The sequence below is a fragment of the Lithobates pipiens genome, unplaced genomic scaffold, assembly GCF_037356315.1.
Source record: "Lithobates pipiens isolate NorthernLeopardFrog02 unplaced genomic scaffold, aLitPip1_a1.2 Scaffold_19, whole genome shotgun sequence".
In the NCBI taxonomy this organism is placed as follows: domain Eukaryota; kingdom Metazoa; phylum Chordata; class Amphibia; order Anura; family Ranidae; genus Lithobates; species Lithobates pipiens.
In genome coordinates, this window is record NW_027507764.1 from 538,691,031 (window position 1) to 538,711,146 (window position 20,116).

The following is a 20,116-nucleotide window of genomic DNA, read 5'->3' on the forward strand; positions in this document are numbered from 1 at the left end:
AAAGCTGGAGTTAGGATTCTAATTAACCGTTCCAGCCCAATACGTGTTCTTTCTTCCTATCTAGACCCCCACGGTCGGTTTGTTTTCCTGAGTTGTATTCACCAGAACACATCATTTACTTTGGCTAATATTGAATGTGGGACAGATTGGTTTTCTCACAAAGGTATTTGAGAAGCTACAATCTTTCTCACAACCTTTTATGGTTATAGGATGAGATTTTAATGTGTGTATGTTCCCGACCAAGGATAGATATGCCCTGTTTCAGAACACTCCATGGATCCAAACTCAGAAATTATCCACTTCCTTTCGTAAACTGACTAGATGTCATAATCTTTATGATACGTGGAGAGTGAAGAAACCTATCCAGAAATAATACACATTTTATTCTCCCCCTCATAAACTATATTCTAGACTGGACCATTCCCTTGTAACCGCCCCTCTACTACCTTATGTAGTCTCATCAGAGATTAACCCTATCACTTGGTCGGACCATGCACCTATTAACCTGGATATGGTTCTATCTGCTCTGCAAGTCATTAAAGTGAACCTGATGATTTTACCTGCAATAAAAGCAACTTTGGTGAATTGGTGCTACTGTACAATGTTATACAACCTACTAAAGCAAAACTGGCATCTACAAAGAAAAAATACCATTTAAATTGTTAGCAGCTCCCAGCTGCGGGATTCTGCTTTTAAACAAACCAAACGAAGATTTCCTTCATCTATAGACATACCCTTATTCTAAATGAATAATCTAAACTCATATCCATGATGGCCCTATGCAAAAAAAGTAAAGGGATCCCTACCATATTTTATAATATACCCTTTGGGTCTGATTTGAAGTTTAGGGGGAACCCCCACACAAAGTACAAGAAAAAATAAGCATGAAGATCCCCCAAAATCCATGCCAGACCCATGCCATGCAGAAGGGGGGGGGGGCAAGCATGCAGGCCCCTTCCTGACCCTGGGAGCACCTTGTCAGAGGGGAAATCCCTGGTAAACCAATTTGTCCCCATACTGATAAGGACAAGGGGTAAGGACAAGGGGGCTTATCGGAATTTTCCAGCCTTCTTTACCAAAAAAGGGACCACCAGATACCAGCTTCCCTCGCAGAGGGGCATAGTTCCCCCTGGATATATCATGGGACTTTTTTGTTTTTAAGGATTTATTAAAATTAAAAGATTAAAGGTCAAAAAACTTTAGCGTGTTTATTTACTTTTTGTGAAGGAGTAGGGGTACTATGTATCTCCTAGACAATAACATGGGGGCAGTATCTGGGGGTCCCTTTTTCTAAAGGGGCTTCCAGATTTCAGTAAGCCCCCCACCGACAGTTCCCTACAGCAACTGTTCCAGGGTTGTGGGACAAGAAGTCCTTGTCCTTATCAATATGGGGACAGGGTGCTTTGCCAGGGGAGTCCCCCTGACAAGGTACCCCCAGTGTTGAAGTGACGGAGAGGGGACGTATGTTGGTTCCCTCTTTTTTTAGCCATCCAAGCTGTATATGGATTTTGAGGGCCAACTCATGCATTTTTATTGTTTTTTTTTTGTATGGGATCCCCCATAAAATTAATATCAGACCTGAAGTGTCCGGTATGAATATTGGGAGAGGCCTGCACCATTTTTTTTTTTTAACCCAACGCTCCCCCTTCAGCTAAATGAGCTGAGCAGTAATGAGTCATGGTTATAAGCATGCCTATAGCTTCCAACTTCTTAATCACTACCTGAATGGAAGTGGTCACATTTAGATGCTGTATTAAAACCATTGCTGGTGTGGGAGGTTAGTTCAGCTGTATGCCAAACCTCTGAACAAGGCAAATTCTGCTTGAACCTGGTTTTGCACTAAACCAGCAGCTCATCACTAGCTAAAGTGTAAAAAAATAGCAACACTTCCTGCCCAGAAAAAAATTGTGAATGTACTATGCAAATAATAATATATCCACACTGACTATTATTATTACAGTTAATTATTATGGTGAAATAAAAAATATTATGAACAAATTATAATTGTATGGGAGCACAATGTATTACATAATTAAATTGTGTTTTATTTATTATTAATAAATGGTGATAAAATATATTTTGGCAGCCATTCTAATCCCAGTTCCTTATTTGCATTTTTTTTTAAATTCCTTCTTGAATATGTATATTTTTATATACTAGAATAAAAAAAAAACAAATAGCGCTGAGCAGTTTTTTTGGCTGACAGTGATCAGTGTCAGTGCAGATTTATTGGGTGAATGGCCTTCTTAGAATCTGTCCTCATGAATACTTTCATGAGACAGCTGTTGTAACGTAGTAGCAGAATATCTCAGGAGAAGTCCAAATAAAATGAAAAACTGATTATCTGCACAACTGATGATTTTATATCCAGATTAAACTTTGGTATCCTAATGAAATCATAAAATATAATAAGATATGCTATAATATAATTCAATATTTCAATGCAATATCATATTATACAAAGTAATGTAATAGATATTATTGTATCATATCATTATTATATAAGATTATATCATATAATCTCATGTAATAATAGTGGGGGTGTGCTTTCTATAATTTAGAGTTATATTTTTGACACACCAGATATGGGATGGTTGTATAAAATTAGATTTGTTTAGAGGATATTGCAGGCAGTTCCTCAAGCACCACATGTAACTATCGCGCAACAGAGCTAAGAATTCCCCTAATACAGAGGTCATGGCTGAATTATTATGCTGTTGTCATTTTTTATGATCTGGAAAAGTGAAGAAATATACATCAAGGATAAATTAGGATACCAAAATGTGTCCCCAATGCTTACAGTAGGCTGCAAATATGCTTTACGCAGCATCAATTTTACCATGCAATTTACATTGAATTGTAGTCATGCTGAGTAATATTGATATCCTTTACCTTAAAATCTATTAATATGTAAGCAAATAAGGTGACTTTATATATTTGAGGACATTTTTGTCATCTCTTGCACCCATTAAAAAATATAGCATTTGTTTCTTCTTCTTTTTTTTCCCCCAAACATTATTCAGTTGAATGTGTAGTGGTTTTCTTCATATTTTCTTTTTAATTTATCATTGACTACATTTTTTTTTTTACATTTTAGTCATATAAGTATATATACTGTATGCCATATAAGTATAAGCAACATAGTGAGATAGTGACATTTTGTATTGTGACTAGTAGTCAGCAGATAGAGCTTTATGGTTATTTTCCATGTTGCTCATTTATTGTAAACATCCTGTTGTTTCTAGAGCTCAATAGCTCAAGACGAATGTACACAGATGGGTTAACTTACTAAAACTGTAATGTGCAAAATCTGGTGCAGCTCTTCATAGAAACCAATCAACTTCAATTTATTTATTTATTTATTTATTTTTATTCAAAGCTTAACCACTTCCCACCCGGCCAATGCATATATACGGCCGGGTGGGAGCCGTCTACTCCTGATAGGACGTTCAGGAACATCCTTCAGGAGTAGCGGGATCGCGCGCGCGCGCCCGCGCAGCGGCGCGATCCCGATGTGCTCGTGTCACCCGGACACGGCACATCTCAGATCGGCAGGAGGGCTCTGTGATTGGCCCTCCTGATCACATGACGGCCGTGTCCAATCACGGCCGTCATGTGATGTAAACAAACAGCCGGTTGCTAGGCAATCGGCTCTCCTCTCCTCACACGGAAGTCACCGCTGAGGAGAGGAGAGCAGAACGCTGCAGCCGGCTGATGATCAGTGAGTATGGGCTGCTTTTTACAGCTTTTTACTCACTGATCATCAGTGTAGTGTAAACACACCACACAGTACAAACACAGTCCCCACATATGTCCCCAAAACACACATGTCCCCAAAACATACATGTCTCCAAATAATAAAAACACATGTCCCTAATAATAAAAACATGTCCCCCACATATGTCCCACTAAAATCACATGTCCCAATGATTATCTGCACACATATGTACGTGATCACCTGCACACATATGTACATGATCATTTGCGTACATATGTCCGTGATCACACAAACCAATTATTATACACTTAACGGAATTTTTTTTACCAAAAACATGTAGCAGAATACATTTTGGCTTAAATTTATGACAAAATTTGATTTTATTGGATTTCTTTTCAAATAGAAAAAAGAAAATATTGTTTTTTTTCCAAATTTCCGCTATTTTTGCGCTTATATCGCAAAAAAAAAAAAAAACGAGTCGTGAATAAATAACACCAAAATAAAGCTCTATTTGTGCGAACAAAATGATAACAATTTCATTTGGGTACAGTGTAGCATGACCGCGCAATTGTCACTGAAAGCGCTAGAGCGCTGAAAGCTGAAAATTGGGCTGGGAAGGAAGGGGGTGAAAGTGCCCTGTATTGTAGTGGTTAATTGAACAAGCTGACGTTAGAAGCTATTATGCACAGCTGCACCAGGTTTGCAATCTTCAGTTTGGCTAAATCAACCCCTGTGTGTCAGCTACAGTACAGGTGTATTTTTAACAGTAATTTTATTAACCCACCCAGTTAACCCAAACTACACTAACCTCAAACCCACCCCAGCTGCTTATTTACCTCGTTTGTACTGTAGCCTCTTCTAGATTGTATAGTCTGTCCAACTAAATTCTCTTTATCTCTAAGGCCCTATTGACTTAAATGAGACTGTATATCACAATTGAGGATATTCCGTATATATTCATGTCAAAGAGGTTAACGCTGAAGAGGATTCAGTAAAACAAGCTATAAGCACCAGAAAAGGCCACGGCAGCCCTACAGGTGTAAGCTCGCAGCTGAGGAGAGAGGGATTAGAGCAACGAAGCTTTGGGTGTATAAGTGGAGGGTTACCAAAAATTTAGCTAATTTAGAGTCCTGAATAATATGGATGTTGAAAGTGTTACTAAACCCAGGACCCTGCATTTCCTATATCTGGTCTCCCCTAGTACACAGAACATGGAAATGCAATTATTTTAGTAAATATAAAATGCTAACCTTTTTTTATCAGAAGTTAGAGCAGTCTTGTTACTTCTATCAGTGTCTGGTTAAAGCTTGTAGGAGGAGTTTTTATTCTACTTTTACTGTTTTATGAGGATGCAGCACCCCTGACCCTCTGTCTGGACAGTACTGATTCACTCTGTGCTGCTCACATGCACCCCCCCCCCCCCCCCAAGAAAAGAGAAACTCTCTACTAATAGACACCACACGGAGCATGTGCAGAGTGACTCCAATTGCTCTGTCTTATCAGGAGATGTATTGGGGACAGTGGAAGAAGAGAAGAATCAGAGAAGACAGGATCCAACAGCCTTTTTACACAATGCAGAGGATTAACCCTTTAGGGTCCACAGAGAGCATAACAAACATGCTGTACTGCATATACAGCCTTATTTTACTGTTGTGGGTTTAGTAACACTTTAAGTGAAGCTTGTAAACCACCAGGAAACTATGTGTAATATGCCATCAGTGGTATTTAATAGTAGTAGTATCAATGTCCAATATCCATAATCATGCAATAAAATCACAATAATTAACAATAATGCAGTTACACTTAAAGTGGTAGTAAGCTCTGTTTAGAAAATATAGCCAGGACCCCTGCAAGCTAACACACAAATGAGGTAGTATGCACCACATACCAGCACATTATGACAGACATACCTTTTAAACAGTGTTCTCCAGCAGCACGCAGTGACTGCTGTAGGTGTTTCTATCGGTGTTTCGGTTTTCATTCTGGGTTTGAATGTCCGGAGAGAGGTGGCTTCACTCCCACACATGCGCAGAGTCAAAATCATGGCACGGCATTCTCTGCCATGACAGTATACCCAGTGTGCCCTTAATTCAGAGGCCACTGTACATGCACAGTGACCGTAATCGGCTAGAGACAACGTGAATCTCTCCTAAATGACACATGATCAGTCACTGTACCTACAGTTAACACTTATTATATACGTACCTGTAGGTACAAGTTTAACCAGTTCCTGACCAGCGCACGCCGATGTACGTCGGCAGAATGGCATGGGCAGGCATAGGCAGGCATATTGGCGTACAGGTACGTCCAATCTTTAATGCCTCCCTGCCATCGGCGGCACGCTCGCGTGCTGGTCGGGACCCCCGTGAGTCCGTTCGCGGGTCCCGCTGACTCGATCGCCGCGGGCATACCCACGATCGTCTCAAGGGGCGGCTGAACGGTGAGATGCCGTTGGAAACAGCATCTCCCCGTTCTGCCTAGCAACTAGTGACGCTGATCTCTGCTCCATGTGATTGGAGCAGAGATCAGTGTTCACTAAATGAAAGCCCAGCCCCCAACAGTTAGTAACACACCCCTAGGGACACTTAACCCCTACACTGCCACCCACTGGTTAACCCCTTCACTGCCAGTGTCATTTACACAGGAATCACTGCATTTATATAGCAGTGATTGCTGTATAAATGACAATGGTCCCAAAAATGTGTCAAAAATGTTCGATGTGTCCGCCATAATGTCACAGTCACAATAAAAATCGCTGATCGCCGCCATTACTAGTAAAAAAAAAATTATTAATAAAAATGCCATAAAACTATCACCTATTTTGTAAACGCTATAACTTTTGCGCAAACCAATCAATAATCCTTTTTTTTTTTACCAAAAATATGTAGAAGAATACGTATCGGCCTAAACTGAAGGAAAAAAATATTTTTTATATATTTTTGCGGGATATTTATTATAACAAAAAGTAAAAAATAATGTGTTTTTTTTTTTCAAAATTGGCGCTCTATTTTTTTGTTTATAGAGCAAAAAATATAAACCCTAGGGGTGATCAAATACCACCAAAAGAAAGCTCTATTTGTGGGGGAAAAAAACGTCAATTTTGTTTGGGTACCACATCGCACGACCGCGCAATTGTCAGTTAAAGTGACGCAGTGCCGAATCGCAAAAAGTGGTCTGGTCTTTGGCCAGCAAAATGGTCCGGGCTGAAGTGGTTAAAAGAAGAGTTTACTACTGCTTTCACCTCCCTGACGGTATAATTATGTCAGTTTTTTGATGCTGAAAGTGGTACAATGTTTTGCATGGAAATTTGCCATTTTATATTGTAGGCCTGTAATTCTTAGTAATAACTCACTGTCCAACAGGAGTCTAGTAGACATCCCAGGTATGATAAAATTTGAAACACAAAACCATAAATTATAATATAGTAAATAACCATACATAATTCTAACAAATAATAATATAATTATAATAACATTATTCAAAAATGTAATAACATGAAAAACACTGAAACCTGCTCAGTTGCAGAATTGTCGCTGTCATTACTTTCAGTGTTTGATGACTAATATCCCCACAAATCACTATCGCTCAATCCTGCAAGTAATTCTAATTTATTATCGCTGTTTTATAGCTGGTCTAAACCCGCTTTTGATGTAAAGGGACATATTTTGGTTGCTATGGACATTATCAAGTTTCCAGGCAGAAAGAACAGTACATATAATATAAAACTGCATGCAGGGCATTGGACAAAGCATTAGGGACAAAAGGGATGTGAAATAATTTGATACAGTAATGTAATCTGTAAGATTACAGTGTACTGTATATATTGTGTGTGTTTTCCACTTTTTGAATTTGGTGCCGTCCTCTGTCCCCATCCATCGCAATGCTCGCAGGGAACGGAGCTCGGCACAGTGATGAACTGAGCGGAGGACACAGCCAGCACACACAACATGGGGACATCCCAGGATCCTGGGGACAAGGTATGTAACTTTGCTTGGATCCTGCAATGAGATTCTGAGTGTGGCTCGGGGTTACCACTTTTGGTAATGAAAATTCAGCCCGAGCCACACTTGAGAATACCTCCAGGGAGGTTGAAGGAAACTTGTTACAGAAACAGGAATTATGAATTAAAATGCACATGACATGGCTGGCAGCACCTTCAACAACCTTAACTTTCCTAATATGATAGTGCTGAGCAGCCTAGAGCCTCTACCTCAACAATTAACACCAGAAACTGTTATGGGAAATAAGGATCAGGAAGACATTTTTCCCCCACTGGAACTAATTGGACCATGCTTTATTGGCTAATTGGACCATGCTTTATAGGTGGGGGGGGGGTTCTTTCTTTTAAAATAACTGTGGGTATAGAGTACTATATATGGATTTATTTATTTATTAATGTATGTATGTATGTACTGTATGTTGAACTAGTCTTTTTTCAACCCAGCTAACTATATAAGAGTGTCAACTCTCCAGTTGTGGAGAGTAGACACATTCCCACCCGCATTGCACAGTGATAGGCTTGTTCCTCAGCAACCAGTCATCAGGCTTTGTAATTGACATAAGGGAGAAGTAGTTCTGTCAATAGAGACCATGAACATTTTCATTTCCATAGCTGCTTTGGGATGGGTTGTGGGTGATGCTACACTTTTAAATCAGGAACATAAAGGTAAGTAGTGACAGCTGTCATCACTGCCACACATATTTTAATTAGCACATTTCACCATGTATTCACTTTAAACCTAAAATAAAACCAACTATAATAGTAAGATGGCATTAGTTGTTATGTTCAGTGCAAAGTTTGAAAGTTTTGAATAATCAGCTGTTCAAAAATGAATGAAGGAAGACTTACTAGAATATATTTTTGTGTTTTGCACTCTGAAATTCCACTGGGTTATGTAACCAGTTTATGACTATATAGTGGAGTCTTTATTCAACATTTAGTATACTGAAGTTGAAATATACTAAACATAAATTAATGAGAAGTCTACTTACACACACAAGAAGGCAACTGCCCGGACCAGTTGTGATCCTGTTGGCAAATTCGCACTGACGACCCAATCAAGCGGAAACCAGGGCTGCATTGATAAACAACGGTGTCCCGGTACCCATAGTTCTCTCCAATGACCTGACCATTCACAATTAATTCTGGTGTTCCACAGTGACCAGCTACAATATGAAGAAACAGGTAAGAGTTTTCATGTACAGAAATGTTATTTTAGTACAGTAGTCATTTCATATTACTGTTGAAGAATTACAATTACCAAAAGTAAAATCAAACAGTTCAAGGTTTTATGATTTAAACTGGTAAGATATTTAAAATAGTTAATGCTTACATAACACATTCTATACAATGTTTAAGCCTCAGATAAAAAAAAAAAACTTGGTTGAAACTATGGTGTATATACAGTATATCTTCCTAACTCTAAACGATTGGCTTTGATTCTCTTTTTTTTTTTTTGCAGAAAGAAGGAGAAAGCAGCTGATTTTATTTAAGCCCTGGCACATTTTCTACCTTCTTATCCACCTTCAGGCCATCTTAGCAATGCTCACTGCTACGTTACTGTGAACTCGTACTTAAGTGAACTAAAAAATGAGGACAGTGCAAAAAAATGTCATCCCGATTCACCTATTACTATTCTGCAGCTAAAGTTGGAAGTGGGTCATTTATATTCAGCTCAAATTTTATGAATGGATACTTGTTTTATATTGTACTTGGAATTCCTGTTATATCATATACAGTATATACTGTTTGATAAAACAAGTTAAAAAAACATCTGCCATTGATATCACTTTTATTTTATATTTTTGTAAGAATCATTTATTTTAAAAATAATTTTGATATTTTTATTTTATTTATTCTGAAAATGATGGAAAACGGGGCAAATCCTCATAAAACATTATAGCTAAATGGTGAGTTTTGTTTGTTATTGGAATCTCTCTATTATGTTTTAAAGGACTGCTGATAGGGGAATCTTGTTAAATGTAATGGGTGATTCATCTTTGAAATTGAGTGAGTTTCTTTTGAAAACAGGACAAATCATCTGAAAACAATTACAGATAGATAAATGGCCAATAAACATTCACTGTATAATATGAATCCTTTATAAATAGTCCACATAATTGTTTATTTGAGCTTCATTTATTTAATTATTGTTGTTTCACAATATATTTGTATATAATTTGGGTTTAATGATTGATGGGTCCTGCTTAACCAGTTGTAGTTTGCAAAACATCTGCAAGCCAGAGCTGTATAATTCTGTCACCTGAATCACCTACTTTAGGTATCCAGCTATCCGCAGTAAATTGTCTTTGTGTAATGGTCTAGCGTAGGACTGACTACTACTCTATGAATTATGTCCTCTAACACAATACCATAGGGAACAAAATTTGCCAGCATTCTACACTTAAGTTTTTCAGACATTTTACAGGCTTGAACATTGTGTTCCCACACCAGAAATTTTGAAGAAATATAACACACAGTAAAGAATGAACAAGGTAAACCCAATGGGCCTGATTTCACTAAAACTGGAGAGTGCAAAATATGGTGCAGCTATGCCGAGAAACCGATAAGCTTTCAGTTTTTTTTTTTTTTTGGTCAAAGCTTAATTGAAGAAGCTGAAGTTAGAAGCTGATTGGCTACCATGCACAGCTGCACCAGCTTTTGCATTCTCCAGTTTTAGTAAATTGTCACCCATGTGTGTTCTACAATGAAATTTCAAAAAGCAAGGCCTACACCTTACAATTAGTGATGATTTAGAAAATACCACAATGTTCACTCTCATGACATGACGTGTCCCAATGTGGTGTCAAACTCCTATCCTGATATGTTAATGTATGTGGATAATGTACTCTTCACTGCCTTCCAATGACTGGGGCTGTCCAAGTTGACTGTAAGCATTTGAAAACACAGATGGCACATTGGCCTAGTGCATTATCCACAATACATGTTTTTAATGAAAAATATAAAATGGAGGTAAATATGCTCAAAAACCCATGCTTGCATCATAGCTTTAACATAACATTATCTTCTTAAGTCCATATTATAGTATAGCCTATAGTATAGGTAAGGAGCTCCTTACCTATACTAAAAGCCATTCATGCCTACTGACTCTCTCATTACTAATACTGGAAACACTGAGACTAACCTAGTTACAAATAGCTCTGAAGAAGAGGGAAACCTTGAAACACTTTAGCCTATGTGTCTACAAGAATTGTGGATTTACGCATATGGACTTAAGCAGATGATGTTATGTTAAAGCTATGATGCAAGCATGGGTTTGTTAGTATATTCACCTCCATTTTATATTATTCAATAAAAACATGTATTGAGGATAATGCGCTAGGCTTATGTGCCATCTGTGTTTTCCTATGTTTACAATTAGTGATAATACCTAGTTTCAATTTGGGGCAGGTTTGCGGAACATCACTGAAGTTTGGGTGTCAAATCTGAACCTGATTAAAGTCATCCAAATAGTAAAAAGAAAAACTGTAGTGGCTCTTTTCTAGGTTAATAGACAAACAAATGGCATGTGCCCTAGGAAACATGGACGAAAATAAATCATTTGGCAGGGAGCTGCAATTTTTATAAAGCTTAAAGGGCAACATTAAAGACGCAAAATGCCTTTAAATCACATGCCTGGAGGAAACCCTTAAATATCCTGGAAAGTGGTGCAACTGTGGAGTGTATACAACCTACTAGAGCAAAACTAACATTTACAAAGAACAAAAAAAAAAACATTCTGTTTAAATGGCCAGTAAACCTACTGCTTAGCCTGGCTGTTTTATTCTAATTCTAAGCAAAGTAGCCACAGATTCCCTTTATCTATACCAGACACTTATCCTAGATGACAGTCTGGTATATTATTGGAGGACCCCCATAACAAAACAAAACAAAACAAAAAAAACATGGCATGGAATCCCTCTGAAAATGCATACTAGACCTCTAACTGAGCATGAAATTTGCCTGTCAGGAAAGGAATGGGAAAAATGTGAGTCTTCCCCCCCTGACACATAGAAGGCTACATGCTGCCAACATGGATACGATACCCTACTGGGGGGAGCATATTGATGAGGACAAAGGCCTCCTCTCTACAACCCTGGCCTGGTAGTTGTTAGGGTCTGCAGGTGGAGGGCTTATCAGAATCTGGAAGCCGCACCCTCCCTCCCCCACCCCACCACATGAATGGATAAGAGATAAACCTGTTCATTGCTTTATTTTAACTGACAAAAACATAGTGTGATTCTCTATATATGTATCTATCTAGTGCTGGAAAATTGAAAGGATAATCAGATTACAACACGTGTTGGCAGCTTTAGGAGATGTGTTTGATTGGCAAATGCAATTGTGTTTTCTAGTGCTTTCATCCTGCCTTTGAGGTCAATTTAAAAGACTTCTGAGATCACTCAGAGTTCATTGGCAGTTGCATGAGACCAACAGTTGACATCCTTCTAAGCTGCATTAACTTCCTTCAAGCTGCTTTTGAAATTCCCATTGATTTTAGCATAACAAAATTTGTGCTTTTAACAAAAGATGTTCTTTTAAGAACAACAAGTGATAATTCATGGAAGAGTAGCAAAGAGAAAAGGAAAAAGGAATTAAAAAAGAATACATTACCTAAGCACCTAGTCTCTGTCCCACTCCAAAGTCCAGAAGATAGGCATTCTCGCACAACTGACCCAACTAACATATAACCGGTGTCACACGTAAATATTGCTGTGGAGCCAAATGTTGTTTGAGTACCAATTTTTTTCCCATTTGGCGGTACAGGGAGATCTCCACAGGATGTAACTAAAATAAGAAAAAAAATCTCTTAGTGGTGGACTAATACAAAGGACAAAAACATAGGAACAATACTTTCACTCATTCATTCATTGACCCATCTATTCAACACACTTGTATTTCAGTTGCACTGCATTGTATTTATGACTTTAGACAAATATGCCATTATAGACAGTAAGCTCATAATCTAATTCATTCTTGTTCTTTGCCATGGCAAAGCACCAGGTTTGCTTTGTTGTCTTTATTCACCAACAGCACATAACTACTTTCATTTACACTCTTGTTGCTCCATATTCCTCCACCTGGAGTATGTAACATATTCTCTTTCTTCCCATGTGAAAGCACTGGTACTATATGATTGACTCAGTCCTGTCACATCAGGGCCTGAATAGAGAATCTCAAGAATGCACAGGCTTTCCTTCTTCAGTCTCAGTGGTTTGACAGAGTAGCAGGGCATGTTAACTATTTGGTTGATGGGGAGGGGAATATTTTGTGGTGAGTGGGTTCTAACATAAACCAAATTTGGATCTGGAATTACTGGCAATTTGGGATAAATATACAGTTCACTTCCTTCTTTTTTTATTAGTTTCAACAATTCTTATCATGTAGGAGATGATAGTTGGCCATTTAATGAATAGCTTGCTCTTTAGCTTACAATTGAGGCTGGTTAGACTGGGGTCTATATAATCATGATGAGAGTGAAAAGCAGCCCCCTACACATAGATCACACAGGCCCAATTGTAGACATGGGCTCATAGTTTGCTAAGCTTGGTAAAGCCATGACAACTGACACCTCAGTACATAACCAAATTAAAGGAGAATAAAACATAGTGCAAGACGCACAGAAGCCAAGCCAAGAAGCACTTTCAAAGAGGTCAGGCTTTCTGACAATTGTTAACTGCTTGACTGCCAGTCTGTATCTTGGGGGTCTGTACATTGAGGAACCTGCCCTTTTAGTATAACAGGACACATTACACTGCCATCAAAGTTTAACATACACTGGTAGCATTCTTTTTAAAAGGTTTTTTTTTTCAGTTGGAAAATCGGTTTCTAGGTTGCACAGTTTAAATTAATAAAAACAAATAAATAAATACATAAATAAATATGGCTTGTATGAATGATAAACTGTGCATATCTATTTTTACAGTTCTGCAGACACGTGCTGTGCGTTGGCTTTTTAGATGTTACAGTTGAAGGGTCTGAAGCTCTTTCTAGGGGCTTTCCAAGGTCAATAAAGGTTATCCATGGAATTTTAAATGAGCTTGACTGCTTCAAAGACAGCATTGTAAAATGTGAAGACACTACATTTAATATTTGGAAAACTCAAAGTCAGCACAATGTCAGCACAATACATTTATCTCTAATTATTCTAATAAAATGTTGTTTATTGGAATTGCTTCTTCTGAATGCCTTTAATACATAAATGTATTTTAAATGACTCAGCACAGCTGTGAATATTTGTCTCATGGCTGCGCTTGATGTTCCTTGTTTGTGTATCTGAATTTGTTATTCTTTTATACATACTCTGGCAGTGAGGTCGCTCATTTCTCCAACTCCAAGTCCCATTGGCAAGGCACTGAATAGAAGCAGGTCCCAGACGAAAGTAGCCAGGATCACAGCTGAAGACAACTTTTGTCTTGTATTCATAGTGGGATCCATTGACAATACGCCACCTTCCATGTTCCAAGGTGAAAGAATTGATGCTGGGGCAAGTTACAACTTCAAAAGAATAAAAAAAACATTTTACAGTAACAAAAACAAGAATGTTCCTGGTTTGGCCAATTAATCCAGGAATAACAAATTACTGAAAATCACAGTTAAACAATTGCAGAGTACATGCAACAAGCAAATATAACTAGAAGTAATTATGTGAATTAAAAAAGCAACCTCCCTTGTGAACACTTTGTTGGAACTTTAAAGATTTAATTGGAGACAAAGTTAAAGGTATATTATTGTTTTCCCTAATAAAACACAGATGTTGGAAATAAAATAAAGTATCAACAGACCCCTTTGTTATTCATTAAAGTGACCCCGTAACATGGTAAGATGCAACCAATCCCATAACTGTAAAAAAAAAAAAAGTTTTGCTTGATTGGTGATTGGACTGTTCAGATTGACACTCATGGAAGTATTGGTCTCTCAGCAGACTTTGGGGGACCAATTCTAGTTATGAGTGTGGTGTTCAGCATCATGCCAGGCATGAGAATTAAAGTGGCATTCCAGTCAAATCCTAACAGAGCCTAAATCTACTCTCACCCCCATTCTAAGACTATCATATCTACCCTGTTAAAGGAAAGATGCTGATATTTACCTATTCTGAAGCCACGCCTGTCTGGTCACATGACTGGCTTCTAGCACTGGCTTTGGTGTAGAGGGACAGCAGACAAAGTCATTACCCGGAGACTGCAGCTGTTGTTGCTTCCTCCCCTCTACATGGAAGCCCATGTTGGGACCCGATTGTGTGAGTGGACCAGAGCTTCTCCAGAATAGGTAAGTATAGGCATGTTTTCTTTTACAGGGTAGATAGAATAGTCTTAGAACATGGGTGGGAGTAGATTTAGGCTTAGTTAGGGTATAAATGGAATTCTACTTTAAGTACTTCATCTTTTCCTCACAGGTATGGGCTTAGTTGAAATTAATTCTGCATGGAATAGGGTCACTTAAAACTTGATAATACAGTGTATTTGCATTAAATATAGCATGGTTTGACCTTAGTCATTAAACTAAGTGAATATTTACTTTAAACTGTAAGCAATCTCTACTCATTTCATAAGCAATCTCTACTCATTTCGTAAATCAATCTTGCTGAGTCAAAGGAATCACTCTTCCTCTACTTCCTGTTCAGCTCAGATAGGCCATATTTCTTCCGTTCAGATTGGCCAATTAGAGAGAGAAAGCCTGAAAACATATCTTGCGATCTTTCTTTAGAATACCCTTAATAAACTGCATCATGAGTGCAGTGTGAAGTAAAAGGATAAGCTTACCACTGTCACCAAGGATAAATTCCTGGACCCCTCTCACCCCTGAGCCTCTTCCCCCTGTGGCAGCAGACAGGGGTTCCTCTTCCCTACAGTTGCTGTCACATTTAAAATGCGCACAGGCTCCACTTGCACAGCTGCTTCATTCATTCACAGTCATCTGGGAATGAAGAAATTGCAAGTCCTGTCTGCCACCTGATAATTTGTAGTCTATTGACACTACAGGAGCCTACATTTGCACTCGCAATTCACTGGTTGCAGGTGCAATGCTTTGTGGACTCCTGTGAGAAAAAAAATTTAAAAATGCATGTTTTATCCCGCAAAAATATGTGCATTTATTATTTTTTTCCTCAAATGTTTATTGGTAACATAAATATTTTTGGTTTATTTGTTTTAATTAATAAAAATGGGAAATCATACAAGCAAGTGTATGTATATTGCATGCTATGTCAGAAATTCACATGACCCATTCAATAAGGATATACTGAGCATGACAGAAGGTTTGGTGACTCCACAACCACTAAAAGATAAAAAAATATAATTTAGAATAGAATTTGAGGCACAATTATCAGTAGGTAAAAATGAGGCATATAAGGGGTTGATTTACTAAAGGCAAATAGACTGTGCACTTTTGCAACTGCAGTTGCTCCAGAGCATAGTAAATGAGGGAGAGCTCTGCTGATTTCCATCATCCAATTATGTGCAAGCAAAACATTTTTTTATATTCCTTGCATGTAATTGCGTATTCTTTGTAAAGTGACGCTTTACCTCATTTGCTAAGCTCTGGAGCAACTGCACTTACAAAAGTGCACAGTCTATTTCACTTTAGTAAATCAACCTAGTTGTAGGGAATGGTGTAAAAGCACGTCTGAAATTATAGTAAAAATAAATATATTTTTTTATAAAAAGTAAAAATAAGTAAAAAATATCAGTTTAATAATTGACTTAAAATCTGTTTAGTTTTCAAAACTCAAACCAAAACTATTTTCATAGTGTTCAAAAGAGTGTAGTACATTTACATTCTCTATTCAGTTTTTACTTGTGCTGTTGACCCCATTTTTGGAGATTTACCCTTAATTTCTGTTACAGTGATACCAAGATAAGAAGGAATGTGCATGGTCTCGCTGAGACATGAAGGCAAAGACAGTGAAAAAAATGTTGCTTTTGATGCTGTCTCATTCTGTTTAGAGAGATCACTATCAGTTCTCTTCTGTCTGAATCTCTGTGACTGTAAATAGTACATAGATGACCTGTTCATAGTATGGACCAGTACCAGAGATAAATTATTGGAGTTCATCCATGTGTTAAATAACAATAGTTTTAACCTAAAATTCACCTTTAGTTTTGACGATAGGCATCCCCTTTTTGGATCTAAATATCGGCAAACAACAGGATGATTTAGTAGGCATAGACCTGTTCCGTAAACCAACGGTTGGTAATATGCTCTTACACGCGTCTAGTGCTTATCCCCAAGCATTATTATGTAGCATTCCATATGCGCAATATTTGCGCATACGAAGAAACTGTACTTTGGAGACAGACTTCAGAATTCAAGCCAACTCCCTGCGTGACAGGCTCTTACTTTGAGGCTATTCGCACACTAATCTAAGGAAAGCCTTTAATCAAGCACTAGCACACAATATGAACTCTTACTTTATACCTCAACCAGACCTCCATCAGTTACATTTATTACAAAGTAGACATGTGCATTCATTTTTGTTCAAATGCATTTTCGTCCGAATTTCAGGTATTTTCGTTATTGTTTTAACAAAGCATAACGAAAGGGCAGAATCCGAAAAATGAAAGATCCGACATAAATAAATGCTTTATTTTCGTTTTCATTGTGACAATCTGTGTCTATCTAACCCGTGGTCGAATGTGCCTAACCTTAACTCTATTAGTCCAGGATTATTCTACATAGAGAGAAAAGATTTGACAGAGAGGAAAGATGCGACAGAGAGGAAAGATGCGACAGAGAGAAAAGATTCGACAGAGAGAGAAAAGATTACTGCTGGAATTGGGTGGGGGAAGTAAAATAAAAATAATGATGATGACGAATGTTATTGGCTGATTGTAACCAAAGAGGAGGGGCAGTAAAATAGCTAGAACTAAGTACACACATACAGCCAACTTACGATTGCTAGCAGAGAGAGACACACACACTGAATCATTTCAGAAGACAGTCAATCTTAGCTGGTCCGTTTGTCAGAGAACCTAAATTATTTAGCAATTAAGCATAAGCACAGCAGCAGAACAATAGTGAAGCAAGCTACAGTTCAACATAACTTTTTCATAATAATCTGCTGCTATTGTGTTAGTGTTGTGAACTTGATAGTTATACTAGTGTTGCTAGTGTTGTGATAGCCTCAGAGGCTGCCCGTGTTGTGGGGGGGGGGGGTGATTTATTATTATAGATTCTATATTATAGATTGAGATTCTATATAGATTCTATATACCCTATCGGTTACCTGTCTGATCAGTGATCACTATCACCAGTCCATTTTCTGTTTGAACTATATACATTCAACATGAATGACAAAGATTCGACAAAGCAGCGAAAAACATTGAATCTTTGGCTTATGGTGTCTGTTGAAAGTTCGAAGAAGATTCGACGACGCAGCTAAACTATACTGAGTCATACAGTTTAGCTGTTCCGTCGAATCTTCTTTGAACATTCGACAGACACCATAAGCCTTCAATGACAGATTCGACCTTAATTCATTTGGATTTCCAAATTAATTTTTAATGAAAAACAAAATAAATAAAAACGAATTTCGGGAGTAACTAAATAAATGTATTTTTCAGACAAAAACTAAATTCTGAAATGAAATATTTTAGTGTGCACATGTCTATTACCAAGTACTCTGCCCATCACCTACAACTCAGAAAGATATTATCCAATCATTGGTATTTTCTAATGGACCACCACCATGTCTTGAATAGACATATGAGGTCTACTCCTGAACTGGTGTTTCGGAGAGCTTCCTCTCTAAGAGACCATTTGACCAACAGCCATTATCAAACATCCAAACAATCGTTCACAGGACTAAGTCACAGGACTTTCAATGTGGGGATTGTCCCCTTTGCCCCTGGATTTTTGAGGGGACTAAGTTCCAGCTACCTAACTGTGAAACATTTTCACCATATACTTTTTCCAACTGCGGCACTATGGGGGTGATTTACCTAAAGCTGTGTAAGTGTAATGCCTTTTATATAGGCAAAACAATACAAGAACTCCGACAGAGAATCGGAGACCACTTATATTATTCCGAAAATGGTAAACTTACCACCGTAGGCCGACATATTGGACTGTACCATCTCTTTGATGTTATAGCTGACAAAAAATTTGTAGTTCTTGAAGTAGTCAAACAGAGCCCAAAGGGGGCGACTGGGATAGGATTATTTTACAACGAGAAACAATGTGGATCAAATGTCTTAATGCTACTATTCCCCCAGGCCTTAATGAGATGATATCCTACAAACCCTTTTTTATAGGGCTCTCTCATGTAGCTGGGCAATTTTTGCCCCCCTTCTCCCCTTCTTTCTGACATTTTTTCTCTGGGTTTACATTGTGTCTCTCTGCTGCACCATTGCAGTAATTCCCCACTGGCCCATTACACCTCAGTTAACCCATTCGTTCATACATGTCCCTCAATCAGGTCAGAAATGGTACATTTTTTTTAATGTTTTGTTTATAATTAATGATTTGTGCTCTATACATTTGGGGCTGTCTAGTCTCCTAGTTTTTTGATGTAATTAATGTTGATGTATGTATTAAGTGTTGTTTTTACTTGCTAAATTTAACTGGGTCTTCACTTGTCCTGCACACTCAACCAGTCACTTCCTGGCTGCTTCTTTCTTCTCCCTAGGGGTGGACATTTGACTCCCCTGGTGAGGGTGGCTCTCCTTTGAGGGAGCCACACCTCTCTTGTAGTTTTGGGCTCCTCCTCCCATCCATCACGGGCAGTGCGTGCTTGCGTGACAATGTGGTAACACGCACACACAGTGCAGGGAGCCAGACCCGATGGCATCACTTCCTGCCATTTGGCAGCGTTTGCACGTGGCCCATCAGTGAGCAGCACAGTTCTTTCTCCAGGGGGGTCGTGAGTGGCAACACATAGTGATGTGAGACTTCGTTCCTTTGGCTGTGTAAGCCGTCCTTTTTTCCATGTATGGATGCCTTATTTGTCATATCTTTGCAGATTCTATCGGCTGTTAAGGGTCTGGTCTGGCTATTGTTAAGCAGAGGAACTCCCTTACCAGGCTGTGGTTTCCTTTTGAATTTAACTGACAAGTGTGCAACTGCCTACCAGTGCTGGTGAGGGTGGATCTCCTTCGTGGGAGCCGCCCCTCTCTCGTACTGCCTATGTTTTGGGCTCCTCTGCCCATTCAACACAGGCAGCGTGCGCGTGCACGACAATGTGGTAACACCTACAAGCGTGCAACCGTCTACCAGTGCTGTATGATTATAGCTCATTTCAGCTATTACCATTCCAGATACCTCATTGATGGTCTTCTTGTCTGCCTCCTCTTTGCCCCTCGTTCTTTTTTTACACACTGGAGTATGGTATATAACCTTTGAGCATACACTTAAAGTGTTTTAATCGGGTAGGTTAGAATCTTTTTAACCATAATGTATAC

At 38.4% G+C, this 20,116-nt stretch overlaps 1 protein-coding gene across 1 annotated transcript in view; it reads right to left on the reverse strand.

Moving 5' to 3' along the window:
- CSMD3 (CUB and Sushi multiple domains 3) overlaps positions 1-20,116 on the reverse strand; it is a 1,166,690-nt gene that overhangs the window by 161,350 nt on the left and 985,224 nt on the right. The window contains exons 51-53 of the mRNA XM_077493847.1: positions 14,022-14,216; positions 12,333-12,506; positions 8,711-8,884 (exon numbers count right to left, since the gene is read on the reverse strand). Of these exons, the coding sequence (XP_077349973.1) occupies positions 8,711-8,884; positions 12,333-12,506; positions 14,022-14,216 (543 nt within the window). The remainder of the gene's footprint in view (positions 1-8,710; positions 8,885-12,332; positions 12,507-14,021; positions 14,217-20,116) is intronic.